Below are 19,690 nucleotides of genomic sequence, written 5' to 3'. Positions count from 1 at the left end.
ACTTCCTGGCAGATTGGAACTGTGTGCCGGACCGAGACCCGAACTCGGGACACTTTCGCGGGCAACTGATCTGTCAAATGAGGTACTCAAGAAAATAGGACTGAGGTGTTGGTGGAAGTAAATCTGTCAGGGTGGATCGTAAGTCACGCTTGAGTAGCTCAGTTATAATATTTGCAAAGACAGATCGTGACTGCCGGCCGTGGTGGCCGAGAGGTTGTAGGCGCTTCAGTCCGGAACCGCGCGACTGCTATGGTCGCAGGTTCGAATCCTGCCTCGGGCATGGATGTGTGTGATGTCCTTAGGTTAGTTAGATTTAAGTAGTTCTAAATTCTAGGAGACTGATGTTCAAATGTGTGTGAAATCTTATGGGACTTAACTGGTTCAAAAAATGGCTCTCAGCACTATGCGACTTAACTTCTGAGGTCATCAGTCGCCTAGAACTTAGAACTAATTAAACCTAACTAACCTAAGGACATCACACACATCCATGCCCGAGGCACGATTCGAACCTGCGACGTAGCGGTCGCTCGGTTCCAGACTGTAGCGCCTAGAACCGCACGGCCACTACGGCCGGCTGGGACTTAACTGCTAAAGTCATCAGTCCCTAAGTTTACACACTACTTAAATTATCCTAAGGACAAACACACACACCCATGCCCGAGGGAGGACTCGAACCTCCGCCGGGACCAACCGCACAGTCCATGACTGCACGCCTGAGACCGCTCGGCAAATCCCGCGCGGCTAGGGGACTGATGACCTCAGATGCTAAGTCTCATAGTGCTCAGAGCCATTTGAACCATTTTTGAACAGATCGTGACTGCTTAGCACGATCTGGACACTCTTTAGCATAAAACCACACCGAGCTCTAATAGTTTGGTGATATTCGCCATAAACGATATCCACTTTTTCGGCTACCGTATACATTGTGAATGTCTCAGTATGTTTACGAGGAAGTTGTCTGATAGCTATAACAGCAGAACAGAGACTGATGAGCTTCAAGCGTACAGTTAAACACAAGAACCAAACTTGAGTTACGTATTTCCTTACATTTGGTATAATGGGGCACACGTTTGTCGAACTTCTTCTCTTCGACTATCTTGCTGCACAGCTATTTTTGACGCACAGCTTGTTATCTCAGCAAATTAATGGCAGCTATTGTTAGTAATTTAAAGTTTACATAGCTTTGACTGTTCAGTTAATTCAATTAATAAGTGTGCTCTATAACATAAGAAATTTTAGCTGGGTAATTTAGTTTCAATGCACATAATTCTGCGAGTTCGTCGCTGATTGGTTATCGTTTTATGGCCGTATCTCCTCACGAGTGCGTTTCCGACGTAAGATTATTTGGTAAATTTTGCTCGATTTGATGTACTGTAGAACTGACTGGTCTGAAACTATGGAGTCATTTTTCTCTAACGTCTATTCCAATATACTAAATTGTGTCTAAAAGTTCATCCTCCTGTGTAAGATGTCAGAGTGAATAAAATTCTTAATTTAATACAGTGTTTGTTATATCGTCTGATCACTATTTCGACAGTTGTAACGGTTTTCGATTTCTAGTATATCCTTTTCTTGAAGCCGATCTTCGTTTCAGTGGTTCAGTGACCGATATTGTTTGGTGTTGTTTGCGTAAGAAAAAACTTTCTTTGGCATAGGACAAAGAAGGAAGTCTGGTGCTGGCGACGGGTCTGGAGCCGCCGCTGGAAAGTGACCCAAGCCTCCAGAAGCTGGATGCGCCGCCTCCGGTGATCAAGCTGAAGGCCTTCTCCAGTAGCTTCAGCCACGCTGATGGATATTTGCCTCCAGGTAAGCTGCCTTATTACGTACACTGCTGCCAACACCAATAAGACGACATTCAACTCCGTCAATTTGGCACTAGTTTAGAAATGCAGATGATCAGCATTTCAGTGCAACCTTCGAAGTAAGTAACAGTAACGCCATCTACATTATTTATACAAGGAAACATTACGCAGTAGGTTAATCATTCTGATATCACATTTGAATGTTGGTTGTTGTTTGCGAAGCACGTGTTATGCTTCGTCTAAGAAGGAGTAAAGTCTACCAGCATGTGTGTGGTTACGTAAGTCAATAAATCCGTCAAGAAGGCCAGGAGAGTGTTCATGCTAGAAAAAGCAGACAAGTAGTTCTTAGAATCCCACGTAGACAATGAATTTACGTCACTTAGCTTCATTATCAAGGACGTAGAGAGATTATGGGTGAAATTTGAACTGACCGTAAATCGCGCTCTGGACACGTATGTGCCGAGTAAGTGGATTAAGGATGGAAAAGACGTTGTGTGGTTTAATAATCAGATTCGGAAAATGTTGAGGAAACAGAGATTGTTCACTTTCAGTTCATAAAAGAACGCGCAAATTTGCCATACAGAAGTTAGTAGAAATTCGTGTGTCTGTAAGGAGATCAGTGTGCGAAGCTTGCAACAACTCCCACGGTCATGCATTAGCGAAAAAAACCTGCCGAGACCCGAGATAATTCTGGCCATATGTAAAATCACTAATCGGGTCGAAGGCTTCTACCCAGTTACTCGTCGACAAGTCTGGAGTGGCGAAAGGAAAGCTGAAGTTTCAAATTTCACGTTTAAGAAATCATTCACGCAGGAAGATCGTACAAACATATCGTCGTTTGCCTGTCGTAGAGACTACCGCAATGAGGACATAGAAATTGGTATATGTGGCGTACAGAAGCAACTGAAAGAATCAAAAACAAATAAGTCGTCAGGCCCGGATGCAATCCCATTTCTGCTTTACAGAAAACTGTGGAGGCTTGGCCCCTTACTTAGTTTCATTTATCGCGAATTTCTCGCCCAGTGAAAAGTCGGAAGCGACTGGAAAAAAGTGCAGTTCACTTCTACATTTAAAAACGGTAAAAGAACTGACCCGCATAATTACAGAGCAATACCCTTAACACCGACATCGTGCAGAATTCTTGAACACATTCTGAGTTTGAATATAATAAATTTCCTTGAGACAGAAAAGTTCCTGACAACAAATCAGCACGGATTTAGAAAACATCACTCGTGCGAACCTCAGCTTGCCCTTTTCTCACACTATGGAAGGCAACAGGCAGATTCCATATTCATCGATTTCCAGAAATCATTTTACATGGTACCCCACTGCACTGTTGACGAACGTCCGAGCATACGGTTTAGGTTCCCAAATGAGTGAGTGGCTCGAAGACTTAGTAACAGAACCCAGTACGTGGTCCTCGATGGCCAGCGTCCTTCAAAGGCAAGGATTTCGTGAGGAATCATGGATGTGGGTTTCACTCTAAGGAAAATCGTTTTTTGATAAATCAGACTTTGATTATTGACAAAGAGACTGCACAACACAGGAAGACTCTAACAATTACAAAATTTTTTCATTACAAAGAAACTACAAACATAACTTTAAAATTCCTCCAAAATCTTGTCCAGGAATAAAAAGAACAAACAAGTATTATAAATGAGTTTTCATCTCTACAAAAAGTAGCAGAAAACATATGAGAACCTTAAAAGTGGGACGAAGAGGAGATAGAGATGGTGGGAAGGAGGAGGTACGCAGAGGCAGGAGGGATGGATAGGGAGAGGGGGAGGAGTATGTGGGTAGAAAGAGGGGGAGGAGAGATGGACAGAGATAGAGGGAGGAGGAAATGGCCTAATAGAATGTTGGAACGAAGAAATACCCGAGCAATACATGAAAAAATTATTCCTTCCTCGCCGAAATGAGGCGTTTAAAAAGACCAGGGGCAGTGTTACACGTCATTAGCGAGCTGTGTCCTGGGGTTGGCAACATCTTTACGAAGCGCTTTTGTTTCCAGGTGCGGCTCGTGGCGCCGAAGTGATCATCCCGACACCCGGAAGCAGTGCGGGCAGTACCGTGAGACTGAGCGCAACCGTTCCGCAGAAGGTTGGTGCCCCTGCCCTTTCGTTTGGACCTGTATCGACGTCCACCACGCCGCGCCCTGTGACTCTGACAGAGGGGCCATCACCGCTGTCGGAATCAGGCTCTAGTACCGCCTCTCCACAGCCAGACAATTCCGTCTCTTCGACACCGAGCCCAGTTCCGTCAGAATCACCACGCCCCATGCAGGACTACACTGCTTACCCGCCGTCTACAGCGTTCTCAGTGAGCTCATCTGGGGACGTGGCACTCGTTTCGTCCACACCGAGCCCACTGCCAGTTACGAACGCCGTCACTGTGGAAACATTTGTACCATCATCCACCCCAGCACCGGGCTTTTACACAGCAACGGTTCCTCCTCTGGCGCTGACCACAGTTTCTGGCGGGGCACCAGGATTCACACAGACTGTCGTCTCTTCTACACCATACCCCTTATCTAACGAATCTCCAGAATCCCTACAAGAATTACACATTTCCTCTCCCGCGCAGAGACTGGGTGATATACTGCTGTCTTCAACTCCAGCTCCCCCTGCAGCAGTATACTATACAGAGACTGGAACAGCTAGAGGCGAAACCGTAGACAGTGGACGTGTAGTACTCTCGGCAAAGCCGACGACAGCCAGTGATACTATCTTGCGTGATTTGCAACTGTCTTCATCTCCAGCTTCACCTTTATCAAAATACTTCTCAGGGTCTGGTACAACTGGGACTGGAATCGTAGACAGCACTCCTACAGTTAGCGATACAGTATTCAATGTGGCGCCTATCACACGCGGGGAGCCATCTACTGTTCTGACTGATTTACTGGCGATCAACGGCGCGACACAGTCGACGGCAGCTCCGAAACAGTATTCGAGTCCCTTGCCGCCACCACTTGCTATACTAGGCCGTGACAGAGTATCTCCACTAAACCGCTTCGTGTCATTCCGGCCATCGCCATCCGTCAGCGACCTTCTTCTACCTGCTAATTTCGTATCCTCATCGCCGTCTCCATTTTCGCTAGAAGCGACATCTGCAGCTTTCTCTGGGAGCAACGAGCAGCCCGTGACGACCCCCGCTACGTTGATCTACGCCGAACACTCGGTGCCTATATCCTCGCCTAGCTCGTCGCCACAGACGGACCAGCTTCCACCTTTGCCTGTAGCGTCAGAGCTCAAATTCTCGCCCTCGCTGCAGGATACATCTGGACCGAATAGTTTACCCTCAGCACTGTCTAGATTCAGGTACGGAGAGAAACTTTCTAGCAAGTACTCATCCTCCATACCAGGACAAAGTCTCTCTCGTAGCCCTTCCGTGGTCTCTATATCTAAACCGCTGACCGATAGCAGCAGTACCATAATTTCTCCATCCTCATCCCCTTCTGCTTACAACCAACTCTCCAACCAGCAGGGCGACGCGTTACCGGAGCTGTCATTGTCACCAGTACAATCAACGAGTCTTACAATTCAGGACGGAAGCCGTACCCAGTCACCTGCTACATCAGCATATTTTGCCCTCTCAGAGCAGTCAGCGACTTCGAAACAGCAAGGAAAAGTGTCTGTACAAATACTGTCATCCCCAGTCAGTGCGTCCCTGTCGCCTGTCGGTGCCTCTTACGCGCCTACTGAAAGTCTGACGAGCGAATCGCTTGCCGGAGGTGTGGTGTCCGGTAACTCGCAGCCCGGCGCCGTCGTGCAGCAGGGAAGCTACGGCCTGGCGGGTACCCCGCAACAGGTGGATCTGGTGCAGCGAGCACAGGTGTCGGTGGAGGTGGTGCCGTCGTTGTCCACGGACCTGGGGCGTCCCGGGGTGGAAGCGGCCAGCAGCGAGGAGCCGCGACCGTCGACGCCGTCGCCGTTCCGCCATGCGGGCGGCCTGCGCGTCGTCGTGCCGGAGCCGGAATCGCTGTACGGCGAACCCGTGGCCGGCCGTCCGGCCCAACCGTCGCCCGACGTCGACCAGCCTCCCCTACTGGTGCCGTCCATCTCCTTCAGCTTCGACACTCCCGAAGGACGCCAGGAGTTCGAGGCTGCCGTCGCCGCTGGTCTGTTGGATTCGTCGAGGCGATAACGGCTGCTTTCTTTCGATTCGCTTTTATTCGTGCGCTTTTCTATTTTTCTTTCATCCGCTTATCTCCTTCACCTCCAACTCTCCCTCGTTTGAGGCACTCTCTGTCTTGTCTTAAAGAGCACCTAGTGACCTTTTCTAACAAAGTTGCTGTTATCCGCCCAAATAACAGATTCTTGCCGTCGGTAATACATTTCAGTTTTTATCGTCCTTCCTTATGCGTTTTGCCAAGCAAATTTGAAGAAAGATTCCCAAGACTGTCACCATACAGTGATAACAGCAACTGGAAATTGGAAATTAGTGGTATGGTTCTGTGGGATTAAACTGCTGAGGTCATCGGTCCCTAGACTTACACACTACTGAATCTAGCCTAAACTAACTTACGATAAAGACAACACACACCCCCATACCCGAGGGAGGACTCGAACCTCCGACCTGAGGAGCGGCGCGAACCGTGACGAAGCGCCATAGACCGCGCGGCTACCCCGCGCGGCTAATAGCAATTACTACGAGGCTCATTCCAAAACTAATACCTTCCATTTATTTTCATGGAAACTACGGCAGCTATGCAAAGAACAATAATACAGCGCAACAGAGAAGGATTTCAGAGATATAAGGTCGTTTTTCGGGTTCCGAATATCAATCGTTAAAAACGGAGCTCTTATAAGATCACCTTCTGTCCATCTGAACTTTTTCTCAGAAACGGGTAGAGGTATCATTTTGAAATGTATGTCAAATGCTAAGGTCTACGATCCCTTGGCGGTGTGAAAAATTTAAGCTACTAAGTCAATGCAGTCAAAAGGTACAACCATTTACGACACATATTTTGACACTTGCAAACTAACTAATCAAGACCTATAGTGTACTTTCAGTTGACCTAGAATCATGAAATTTCGTAAGAGGCAAAGTTTCATATTATAAGTTGAAAAAATCCTAACATTGTTAATTCGTAATTATATCATACAAAAACTTTTTATTTGTTTTCCGTCTTCATCTTGGGTATTAATAAACCGCTTCAGCTGTATTTACTCGTTTATGTTTAGATCACTGCCGGTTTCATGGCACTAAAAGCCACATCTTCAGGTGAACATATAACTAAAACTAACACTGTTCACCTGAAGATGTGGCCTTTAGTGCCATGAAACGGCAGTGATCTAAAAATAAACGAGTAAATACAGGTGAAACGAAACTTCCTGGCAGATTAAAACTGTGTGCCCGACCGAGACTCGAACTCGGGACCTTTCGATTCGATGTTTCTGTTTTCTTTTTTTAAAAAAAAGAATCTGCAAGGTCCAGCTCATACAAACTTTGTGACAGCTGATGTTGTAAGATATTGTCTCAGGTATTATAGTCGACATTCATCTATATACACAATTCCTTGTTAGTGATTCGCCGCTCATCAGCGATGAGCTAATCGAAACGCTGCTTGTGATGAAGTATGGCAACTGAACAGAGTCGACCAGAGCACACCCTTTCCACCACTATAGAAACGCAGTAGCCACCGCCGCACGTTACTAACGTCTACTGTATCGTGTCCACACACCTTTAGCAAGCGCCTGCATATTTAAATTGGCGCAATTTTCTCGGCGCGAGGAATTCAACGATACATCTGTTTTATATGCACCTCGATGGCAGCTACCGCTCTGGAACGCTTCTCTGCTTCCGCCAACTGTCGCAGAGCAACGAAACGAAAAGAACGTTAGCAGGCAGATTAAAAAATTAGAACTGTCGTACTCATAACATGGCTTGGCCACTCAAGTCAACACAAAAAGCAGGATGCGTTAGTTTCGGAATGACCTTAGTATTTGTTCCGTATGGGAAATCTATTTTTCATTTACAAAAGTTGCTCTTATCTATTCCACTGCATTATATGTTCTTGCCAAGATAAGAGGACGAAACTTTTTGACAATGGTTCGTCTTCGTGAGACCTTAAGCATCGTGCAGAGTTATCCTTTATTACTTCTCTTCAGAAGTTACGTTAGCGCTATTCATATACATCACCTTTGTTTACAAACAGTGTCACTAGTCTTCATATTCATTTCCCAACATTACACGTTAGTTTGTACAACGACCCACTTTACCATCCCATTATCACGTTCGATTAACTGTAATGAGCCAGTGTACAGCCTTCCTTTCAGGCTGGTCCATATCATCTTCCCTTCAACCAGGACCATAATAATGTAATTAGTTTTTACGTTAACGTAAGCTATGTATAGCAACTGTTGACATGTACAACTTACTTTTACCTCTCACAGTAAGAAAGTGAAGATGACTAACATTCTGTATCATTTATATGCTTAGAAAATCCAGTTCACATCTTAACGCATTAATAAGATTACCTACGTTTGTTTTGTACTATTCCTACAGTGATTTGTTATGAATTCATACGCTTCTCGTTGCCGATTTATTTCTAAAAATTATTGCGTATATTCCTCGACAAAAATGTGGTGAATATTTCTCACATGCCATTTCATTTCAGCAACGTTTAATTAGAGGTAATAACAATCGGTGTTGAAAATACAATTACATTTGATACCATCAGTACCAATCGTTTTTATAGCCTTATTTTTACAATCAAAATATATTTTATGCTCTTGGTAGCTGTATCTTGTAATTTCGAGTGTAACAAAAACAGCGGTCCCAGAAACTGAAAATAAACCATCTTGAGCCCGTAACGTAAACGTAAGAAATTCATTTCGAAATTACAAATACAGAATCTCTGTCACGACTTAAATGGTGAAATTCGTTCAGAAATTACATATAAAGGATCTCTGTTCTCTCTTAACCCGCAAAAATTACCACTAATTAAATGCCATCTTGGAGTCTTTTTCTGGCGTGAAACAGCTTTCAAGAAGGAGATTTCGAACGAGTCATCAAGTCTATATTTCACTTCCTAACTGATGTAATGTCTGAGTGTACAGCTATATTCGTATATGATGCCCCAGTTTGCAGCGGGAACAGTATTTTGCCACACCAAGCACGTTTCTCTTTTGGTCATCTTTCTCAATGTTTTAAATATACTCTGTGCTCTTGGAAGCAGAAAACACATGTTCGAAATATTAATTAAGTAATTCATCTGCTAGTGTCAAGTCGAATTGAGACCTTAATGTACTTCGAAAACTATAGCATATACACAGTTTGCTTCAAGTGAACCAACAAACTCTGATGTGTGATTAGCTGCTAAGTAGTACCGTCATGTCTGTGACTAGTGTAGCAATATTTTTAAAATATTGCTTCTCTTACATATAGAAAAAAGGATTGGTTCCTCGATTGCCAAAAATTTGAATATTGTACAGAATGCGTTTAATAAAACTGATTTTTTTATAGTATGAGTGTTTTATTTTCACTACTTCTATCCACTACAGGTTAATGAATTTTCGCAACCACTATAATACACCATTAACGACAGAAAAATCGATTCGTATTGCAACGTATGTGGTGAGAAGATCTATAGATTCAGTAGAGTTTATTCTTCGAGAGAAACCTTCGCAAGAGCATTTTGTGAGATTCAAAATATACTAAACAATTTAAAGGAAAGAGCTGTAATGTGTGGTTAAATTCCTTGAAAATAAATGTTAACTGCATACTCAATTGTTGGTGGAGCAATAATAAAATAAACAGTACTAGTAATCATTGTAGATTATGGTGGAGAATGTGTAACGTTCGATTGATTATTTTATCTAATATGGACTTCCACTTTCTGATATGTACACTACCAGAGAATTGCCGCCCAGCAGGGTCACTTTCTGACAGAATAGAATAGATGCTCTGAGAGAACCTTTATACTCCTTAGAAAACCAGTTCGAGTATGAGCATTTCAAATGACGTTCGCCGATTCGCCCTGGAAAAAGAGACAGGTAAGCTGTTATAGGTTATAGGTTATTTCTCAAATTGAGCACTGCACAATGCCTAAATATCTAATAGAGACTGCAGACTGAATGGGTGTAAGGACACAGATGTAAGAATTCAGTGGACCAAAATTACCTTGAAAAGTTCAAGAGCTTTAGCAGGTTGTCTACATATGGGGGGGGGGGGGGGGGGGGGGGCAATCTTGTCAGTGACATTACCATCCTTATTAGAGACAAGCTACACACCCTTTCCCCTCCCTCCCCCCCCCAACCACTCCCTCTCCCCTCTCTTCTTCCCCCATTATCCAATCATAGTGCAGTATAAGAAATGAAAGAAATAAAAAAATCAAGATGGTGGGAATACCTCAATTGTGCTGGTGAGAAATTAACAACCGACTCCTCCTTATCTCCCCTCCCAATATCTTCAACAATCACAACAAAGTATGAAAACTGAAAGACCCAATCAAAAAATTCAGGAGGCAGAAATATCCCAGTAGCGATAGTGAGAAATTAAAAACACCCTCCCTATCTCCTTCCCTCCCCTGATCACCAGTCATCACAGTGAAGTATTAAAAATAAGTTAATCGCTGTCAAATTATAGCTGCCTCTATATTTACATCAACCTTGTTTTATTTAGTGTGATTTCTAATTAAAAAATGACTTCAGACACTTTGAGACTAAGGTGGTATAGCATACATATACCAGCATAGTGCTGTTTACAGTTTTAGGGAAGTTGTTGAATATTTCATCGATATTTTCCCACTTTTCAATACCATCATCCTAAGACACACAAAAATACGAGAGTTGTTAAACAATTAGCGCCGATATCCCACATTAAACAATTAGCATAGTGTGATGTTTTTATGAAATACGCCAATATCACATCTTAAACAACTATAACGCTACAACAAATACGTACCAAGTCTAGGAGGAATTCACTCATGCGCTATTAGTGTGTTAAAAGACAATGACATCATTATAAGGTCCTCTTACAGGGAAACGTCACTATCTCGACTTCATATTTTAAGGAGAAAAAAGCTAGCAAGCGATGCCACAAGAAAATTTGGGACATTATTCTCACAGCACGCAGTTTTGACCTTGTGAAAGAACAGCTTTCTTATTTTTGTACAGCCTGGTTGTTCGGCACTCAGTCCATCCCACTGCCACTGCCTAATGCCTGGGTGAGAAGTCCTGTACAACGGAGTAACAAGAAGAGCCTTCCTATTTGCGAGATGTTGGAGGTGAGGGAATAGGACAAATTCAACCAATGTTATGTCGTCACATCATCTCACTATCATGAGTATCGAAGGTAGCCTATCCCATCGAAGCTTTGCGATAATCGAGTGGGTCTTCGGTTTCCTTGAAACCGATCTGTGCCGAGGATTGTAGTAGGGCTTCATATGGAGGAAATGGACGACGTCTGCAGTTTTTTTCTTTATGAAAGGTCATTATCTTCGACTTCATATGTATAAAATACAGACTAAAATTTAAAACAATTCATACAGTGTAATGCCTTTATGATGGCCTGCCTCTACACCACTTATAGTTCTTGCTAAAGAAGTTTGTTTGAGGTACAGGTACATGGAGTTGCCTCAAGTACTCACAGCAAGCAGATGTATTACCATTTTATTATGAACTTCACCAGGAAATCAGAGATGAAGTTACGTTGCTGTTGAAATGCAATTTTTATCACAGTATCTGAACGCCAAAAACAAAAGTATCGAAGTACCATTGTTGATTTGCCTGAGAATTATTTATCATACACAAGTATCAAGATGCCTATAGTGTTATAACCAAACAGCACATTTGCAAAAATAGACACACAAACACATACATACACAAATCAGATAATTATTCTCAAACACATGAATGAATAAATAACATACTCAAAAAAATTAAACTCACTGAATGGTGAGCAAAAATGTGTGCAACAAATTTGGGAAAAATGTTCTTGTAAGGTAGCTACATGCACACTTTAGTGGACTAAACAAAATAAAATCAAATATAAATTCAGTGCACTCTGTCCAGAGAAGAACAAAATCAACTGAAACTTTACTGTTTCATTTCTGAATAGACCTGCTGTACCTATTCTAAGCTGTAGTTTAGAAATATCATTTTTGATACTTTTTCGCTTGAAAGATGGGTCGTCTGTCTGTTATTGTTTGTCCCTGCCTTGAAAATATGAGCTCACATGGAACAGAGGTGGCCATAACACAAAGACGTCGTTTCATTATTTCAAACAGTGTAGGAAACAACACATGATTTTCTTTCCACCAGAGCAATGGATCTTGTGATCTGTGTATCAGTGGCATCTTCATATATTTATCAAGCTCGACTATACTTGCAGCACGTGGATTGTCTACACTTTGGATCAAGCCACCTACAGCTTGGTCAAAATCTTGCCAAATGTTGCCATTGCTAGAGGTGAATGTGCTCATCACAACTGGTTTTGCTGGTGGTGGATTTTCTGTAGAACACCGAGTGGCTTTCTGTCATATTGCACAGCACTTGTTAATTATGGCATCTTTTGTTTCTTTTAATCGATGCTCAGTTTTTAGAAAACCATGCTCTCTGAAGCGAGGGTCCAATAATGTTGCTTCACAAGCAATTGCTTTATCTGCAAACTTTTGAACGAGGCGGGTACAGATTCCGTCCTCAAGTTTAGCAGTTACTGTATTAGTGGCTTCATTGCTGTGATCTGAGTTTTTCAGTCTCAGACAATGACTTTGTACACCTTTGCTTAATAAGACAACTTTTGACAAGGTTACATTTCTATCACTGTCAATTTCTGTTGTGACTTGTTCAAAAGGAGATAGTATTTTACAAGATTTTTCAATAACTGACCAGTCTTCATTGGACAGTTTTGTTTGTGAATCTACACTGAGGATGGCGAGAGTGCTTTGCAAAGGCTCTTTGATTTTCAAAAACCTGTCAAACATTTCATATGTGGAATTCCATCTCGTAAGGCAATCTTGTTTTTATGTTAAAATTGGAAGCTTCCTTCTGAATATTGTCTAATTTCTCAAGTGCTTGAGGACTTAATTCTACTATTGACTTCACTTTTGCCCTTGTGTCTGTAATTGGTTCAAGGATGGCTTGCACAATTAAATTCAGTGTATGTGCAGAACAAGGTACATGCCACCATTTGCACATCATCACTGCCTTCAGCATATTAAGTGCATTATCTGTAGTGCAAGCTACAATTTTATTGGTAATACCCCAAGTTGAAGTCACATTTCGTAATTCACTGGAAATGTTTTCTGCTGTATGTTTGTCAGGGAATTTAAAACTAGATAACAAATATGACTTCAGATTGCAGTTTTCATCAATGAAGTGAATAGTCACTGCAATATAATTATCATTTTTCACTGATGTCGATCCATCAGTTGTAATGCAGTTGTAGGATGCAGCTTGCACTGCAGATATTACTCGCACTAGTGTGCTGTCGAACACTTTAGAGAGTAAATTGTGGGAGAGTGTTTTTCTACTGGGAGGTACATAGTTTTCATTTAATAAATAAGTCATTTTTCTAAACTCTACACTCTCAAATACATTAAATGGAAGGTATTCTTTAACAACAAGTCTTAAAATGTGTTCGTCTATATTGGCTCGTTTGGATGATGGCACTGGTCTTGATGCAAATCCGGTAATCTTTGTTTACCACACCTACCCAGAACTGAACTGGTGGAAGTGCTGGGTATTTCTTGCACAGATTGTTCATCTTGACGCACAGGCACTGAAATGGCAGATTCCTGAACAGTTGCTGTGGAAAATGAACTGGCCTCGTCACTGCCCAGATTCATAAAAACTGATTTCGAACGAGTTTCACTTGAATTAACTGTTGGATGCTAATGTCGCAAGTGTCTGTTTAAGCAAGAAGTTGAACAACTTTTAAACGACAACACTGCCGAGCACAAGTTACATTTAATTTTCTCAAGATTTATGTTCGTAAAATAATCCCACGCCGGGCTTCGTAATGCCATAGCTGAAGACAGAAGAACCAACACGAACGGTACTGGAGGCTGGAATATACTGCAGAAACAACGGATACGCTACTGGGATTTACACATTTTGTTAGTATGGATAATATATAGCCGGCCTGCTAATATCCATGCACACGCAAAAAAAGAAAAATCATTGTGGACAATAGACACATTGACTATAGACTCACAAATAAAGCCACATAATTCGAACAAATAACAAAATATAAGAGAAAAGAATTTTTGTCCCTCAAGGTGTTTCGAATCATTACTATAAATCCACCATGCTTCCTAGCCCTTCCCGTTCACCATTACATCTTCAATGATCCGTCAATCACATTGCTTGAAAGTACATCCAATTTACGTATATGTCTAAAAATTGCCACCCTACGCCTTTTTTAATTCAAAATGTTGTACGTTTAGTTGCGTTTTAATATGATTACTGTACATAAACAGAGAAGCATATGTTATAGGAGATGTGTAATTTAATTGAATGTTTTTCACACTTTTATTATTTTGAATGCGAATAGTGTGCTTTATTTTATTGTCTTTTAGTGTTTATAGAGCATATACACTCCTGGAAATTGAAATAAGAACACCGTGAATTCATTGTCCCAGGAAGGGGAAACTTTATTGACACATTCCTGGGGTCAGATACATCACATGATCACACTGACAGAACCACAGGCACATAGACACAGGCAACAGAGCATGCACAATTTCGGCACTAGTACAGTGTATATCCACCTTTCGCAGCAATGCAGGCTGCTATTCTCCCATGGAGACGATCGTAGAGATGCTGGATGTAGTCCTGTGGAACGGCTTGCCATGCCATTTCCACCTGGCGCCTCAGTTGGACCAGCGTTCGTGCTGGACGTGCAGACCGCGTGAGACGACGCTTCATCCAGTCCCAAACATGCTCAATGGGGGACAGATCCGGAGATCTTGCTGGCCAGGGTAGTTGACTTACACCTTCTAGAGCACGTTGGGTGGCACGGGATACATGCGGACGTGCATTGTCCTGTTGGAACAGCAAGTTCCCTTGCCGGTCTAGGAATGGTAGAACGATGGGTTCGATGACGGTTTGGATGTACCGTGCACTATTCAGTGTCCCCTCGACGATCACCAGTGGTGTACGGCCAGTGTAGGAGATCGCTCCCCACACCATGATGCCGGGTGTTGGCCCTGTGTGCCTCGGTCGTATGCAGTCCTGATTGTGGCGCTCACCTGCACGGCGCCAAACACGCATACGACCATCATTGGCACCAAGGCAGAAGCGACTCTCATCGCTGAAGACGACACGTCTCCATTCGTCCCTCCATTCACGCCTGTCGCGACACCACTGGAGGCGGGCTGCACGATGTTGGGGCATGAGCGGAAGACGGCCTAACGGTGTGCGGGACCGTAGCCCAGCTTCATGGAGACGGTTGCGAATGGTCCTCGCCGATACCCCAGGAGCAACAGTGTCCCTAATTTGCTGGGAAGTGGCGGTGCGGTCCCCTACGGCACTGCGTAGGATCCTACGGTCTTGGCGTGCATCCGTGCGTCGCTGCGGTCCGGTCCCAGGTCGACGGGCACGTGCACCTTCCGCCGACCACTGGCGACAACATCGATGTACTGTGGAGACCTCACGCCCCACGTGTTGAGCAATTCGGCGGTACGTCCACCCGGCCTCCCGCATGCCCACTATACGCCCTCGCTCAAAGTCCGTCAACTGCACATACGGTTCACGTCCACGCTGTCGCGGCATGCTACCAGTGTTAAAGACTGCGATGGAGCTCCGTATGCCACGGCGAACTGGCTGACACTGGCGGCGGCGGTGCACAAATGCTGCGCAGCTAGCGCCATTCGACGACCAACACCGCGGTTCCTGGTGTGTCCGCTGTGCCGTGCGTGTGATCATTGCTTGTACAGCCCTCTCGCAGTGTCCGGAGCATGTATGGTGGGTCTGACACACCGGTGTCAATGTGTTCTTTTTTCCATTTCCAGGAGTGTATTACGCCATTTCGGAATAGAGCACTCAGTTAGAAACGACGCTTTATTTTCGGAAATCTTAAGCTTCATGCTGTTGTGTGTCAAAAAGATTTCGACACTCTTGAAAGAGTTTGATGAAGTAGTATATTAAACGTATTTCCGTATCTGTGCCGTGCCCGAATCTCGTCCGAGACAAAGCGAAATGAAACATCACTGTTTCATTACAATTAGTCCGTTCCAAGCACAAGTGGACTGATACAGCGTTATTCTGAAACAACGATACAGTTTCTGTGGCTGGCTTGGGATCGAATCTGGTCCCGTTGTCCGACACAGAGCGGAATGAAACACCACTGTTTCAAAACAGTGAAACATAGCCGTTTCAAAATAATGAAACAGTTCCACGTATCGATACACTGTGCCGAAACATAGAAACAGTGGGCAAGTCTAGAAGCCAGTGTAGGAGCCCACCTGCTGTGGCGCGCACGTGTGTTGGGCAACTTAGGACATGACAATACAGTAACGCAAACCGAACTCATTATGAGAAATTCCAGCGTTGCTTCGGCCTCAAAAGTGCAGAGTTATTTTGTTTTCCCCACTTTCGGTGGAAATTCAGGTCTCGTTACCACTCCGATAGAGCGGAGTAATTTTGCCTTTCCTTCTGTTAGTGGAAATGCAGCTACTGCTTCTGCTTTAACAGAGAAGATTAACGTTGCACTCCCTGTCCCCAGTAATGATGTTTTACAATTATTATTGAGTAAACTCACTGAATTTAATGACAGACAGGAGAGTAAACTCACTGACTTTAACAACAATAATGTAAAGAATTTCAAATCGATTCAGAACGAAATGAACGAGAATCTCACATTGTTTCGGGGTGAGGTGAATGACAATTTAAATCGTAAATTTGAAGAAATGACCAGTCAGTTGAAAAGTCAGGTACGTGAAGAATTCAAATCAGATATTAATAATCTTGTATCCCGACTTGATCAAGTACAAAATGTTGATATTGTTGAAGTGAAACAACAGACGTCACAACAAGAACTGCAAGTAGAGGAATTAGCAAAAAATGTCGAGTCATTGCAATTACAGACCACCAATGAAGTTTCAAAGATAGAAACTCAATTAACGACAGTAGCTAAACAGGTAGATGAATTATCCATGAAAGTGACAGAACTGAGTAGCGGGTTAGATACGAGGTCAGATGATACTCAGCCGGTACCGATCGCGGATGCTGAAGAATTTCAGTCTCTGCAACGTTTTAAACAAGGGCAGATGACAATTAATCAGCAAAACAAACGTGACGTGAAAAATATACAGGAACAGCTTGCCAGCATCGAAGAAAAGATCGATCGCAGCAATGACACTGGTGGATCCGATAATTACCAAATTGGTAACGACAATGAGCGCGTTAATTATGGAAATGCTGACCACTTTTCTCGTGAATATTACACGTTTGCGGGACGTAATGAAGGAAACGTGAGTCATGCTGTTAAAGAAAACTCATCCGCTAAGAAAAATGACGAGTTTGACTATAAGCTTTTTCTCACAGTTAGGATATTTAAAAATTTTCAGAATGCTAGTCACGGAACCCACTCTCGAGAGCGGTTACAGCAATTTGACTATTCTTTACCACCAAGATAGCCAATTGGCCACATACTGGAATTCATTTGCAGTTATCTTGAAGGAGAGCCTGCAACAAGAATGCTCTCATATGAATTTCACACATATGGTGATTTTTATCACGCATTCTTATCTGCTTACAGGTCAGAAACAACACAAGATCGTATAAAACATTACATCATTGCTGATGCGCTTTCACGAGCACCTGTTGGTTTAGCTCAAAGTAACGAGGAAGATCGCCTAGAAAATAATTGTAGCATACTCTACATTCAGAAGGTTGCTTTTGAAAACTTCATTTCATCCTCATTAAGAGACATTGCTCGTGAACAAGAAAAGGATTCGATTTGGAAGGATATAAAAAGGAAGTGCGAGAATAAGTCACATCCTGCTATAAGACAGTTTTATATCACACGTGATAACATCTTATTCAGACGCAGACGTCCTGACAGTCCTTCTTGGGTTTTATGCATACCACGCGAACTTGTAAATAAACTCATTTAGTACACATATCTCAGTTATGCCCACTTTGGTGCGCAGAAATGTTTTCAAAAATTACGAGACACATGTTATTTTTACAATATGGAAAAGAGAATCCGTAAAGTTCTGGCAATATGCAAGATATGTCAGAAAGCAAAACCACCAACAGTGACATGCAGAACACCACTATTTCCAATCATCCCAGTCAAATTAAAAGAGATGGCTGCCGTGGACATCTTCGGGCCAGTAAGAAGATCTAGACAAGGCCATTCGTATGTTTTAGTAGCTGTTGAGCTTACTTCGAAATACGAGGTGCATTCAAGTTCTAAGACCTCTGATTTTTTTTCTAATTAACTACTCACCCGAAATCGATGAAACTGGCGTTACTTCTTGACGTAATCGCCCTGCAGACGTACACATTTTTCACAACGCTGACGCCATGATTCCATGGCAGCGGCGAAGGCTTCTTTAGGAGTCTGTTTTGACCACTAGAAAATCGCTGAGGCAATAGCAGCACGGCTGGTGAATGTGCGGCCACGGAGAGTGTCTTTCATTGTTGGAAAAAGCCAAAAGTCACTAGGAGGCAGGTCAGGTGAGTAGGGAGCATGAAGAATCCCTTCAAAGTTGTTATCACGAAGAAACTGTTGCGTAACGTTAGCTCGATGTGCGGGTGCGTTGTCTTGGTGAAACAGCACACGCACAGCCCTTCCCGGACGTTTTTGTTGCAGTGCAGGAAGGAATTTGTTCTTCAAAACATTTTCGTAGGATGCACCTGTTACCGTAGTGCCCTTTGGAACGCAATGGGTAAGGATTACGCCCTCGCTGTCCCAGAACATGGACACCATCATTTTTTCAGCACTGGCGGTTAGCCAAAATTTTTTTGGTGGCGGTGAATCTGCGTGCTTCCATTTAGCTGACTGGCGCTTTGTTTTTGGATTGAAAAATGGCATCCACGTATCATCCATTGTCACAACCGACGAAAAGAAAGTCCCATTCATGCTGTCATTGCGCGTCAACATTGCATGGCAACATGCCACACGGGCAGCCATGTGGTTGTCCGTTAGCATTCGTGGCACCCACCTGGATGACACTTTTCGCATTTTCAGGTCGTCATGCAGGATTGTGTGCACAGAACCCACAGAAATGCCAACTCTGGAGGCGATCTCTTCAACAGTCATTCGGCGATCCCCCAAAACAATTCTCTCCACTTTCTCGATCATGTCGTCAGACCGGCTTGTGCGAGCCCGAGGTTGTTTTGGTTTGTTGTCACACGATGTTCTGCCTTCATTAAACTGTCACACCCACGAACGCACTTTCGACACATCCATAACTCCATCACCACATGTCTCCTTCAACTGTCGATGAATTTCAATTGGTTACACCACGCAAATTCAGAAAACGAATGATTGCACGCTGTTCAAGTAAGGAAAACGTCGCCATTTTAAGTATTTAAAACAGTTCTCATTCTCGCCGCTGGCGGTAAAATCCCATCTGCCGTACGGTGCTGCCATCTCTGGGACGTATTGACAATGAACGCGGCCTCATTTTAAAACAATGCGCATGTTTCTATCTCTTTCCAGTCCAGAGAAAAAAAAATCGGAGGCCTTAGAACTTGAATGCACCTCGTATGTCCCATTCACACCTTTACGAAAAGCTACAGCAAAATCAGTTTCTGCAGCATTCATCAAGAATTTCTTGAAGTAAGTAGGGCATTTTGACAAGGTGATTTCTGACAATGGCCCACAATTCCGTTCCAACAGTTGGCTGAAAACCTTGCGACGCAGAAAAATTAAACCAGTATTTATATCACGTTTTATGCCATCATGTAACCCATAAGAACGTATCATGA

The 19,690-nt window shown here is 43.3% G+C and overlaps 1 protein-coding gene across 1 annotated transcript in view; it reads left to right on the top strand.

Moving 5' to 3' along the window:
• LOC126263365 (uncharacterized) overlaps positions 1-5,945 on the top strand; it is a 269,682-nt gene extending 263,737 nt beyond the window's left edge. Inside the window, exons 6-7 of the mRNA XM_049960457.1 lie at positions 1,656-1,806; positions 3,814-5,945. Coding sequence (XP_049816414.1) covers positions 1,656-1,806; positions 3,814-5,945 — 2,283 coding nt within the window. The remainder of the gene's footprint in view (positions 1-1,655; positions 1,807-3,813) is intronic.
• The last annotated feature ends 13,745 nt before the right edge of the window (positions 5,946-19,690 follow it).

This window comes from Schistocerca nitens, chromosome 6 (genome assembly GCF_023898315.1).
Source record: "Schistocerca nitens isolate TAMUIC-IGC-003100 chromosome 6, iqSchNite1.1, whole genome shotgun sequence".
Lineage (NCBI taxonomy): Eukaryota > Metazoa > Arthropoda > Insecta > Orthoptera > Acrididae > Schistocerca > Schistocerca nitens.
This window is presented reverse-complemented; position numbering and strand designations above follow the sequence as displayed.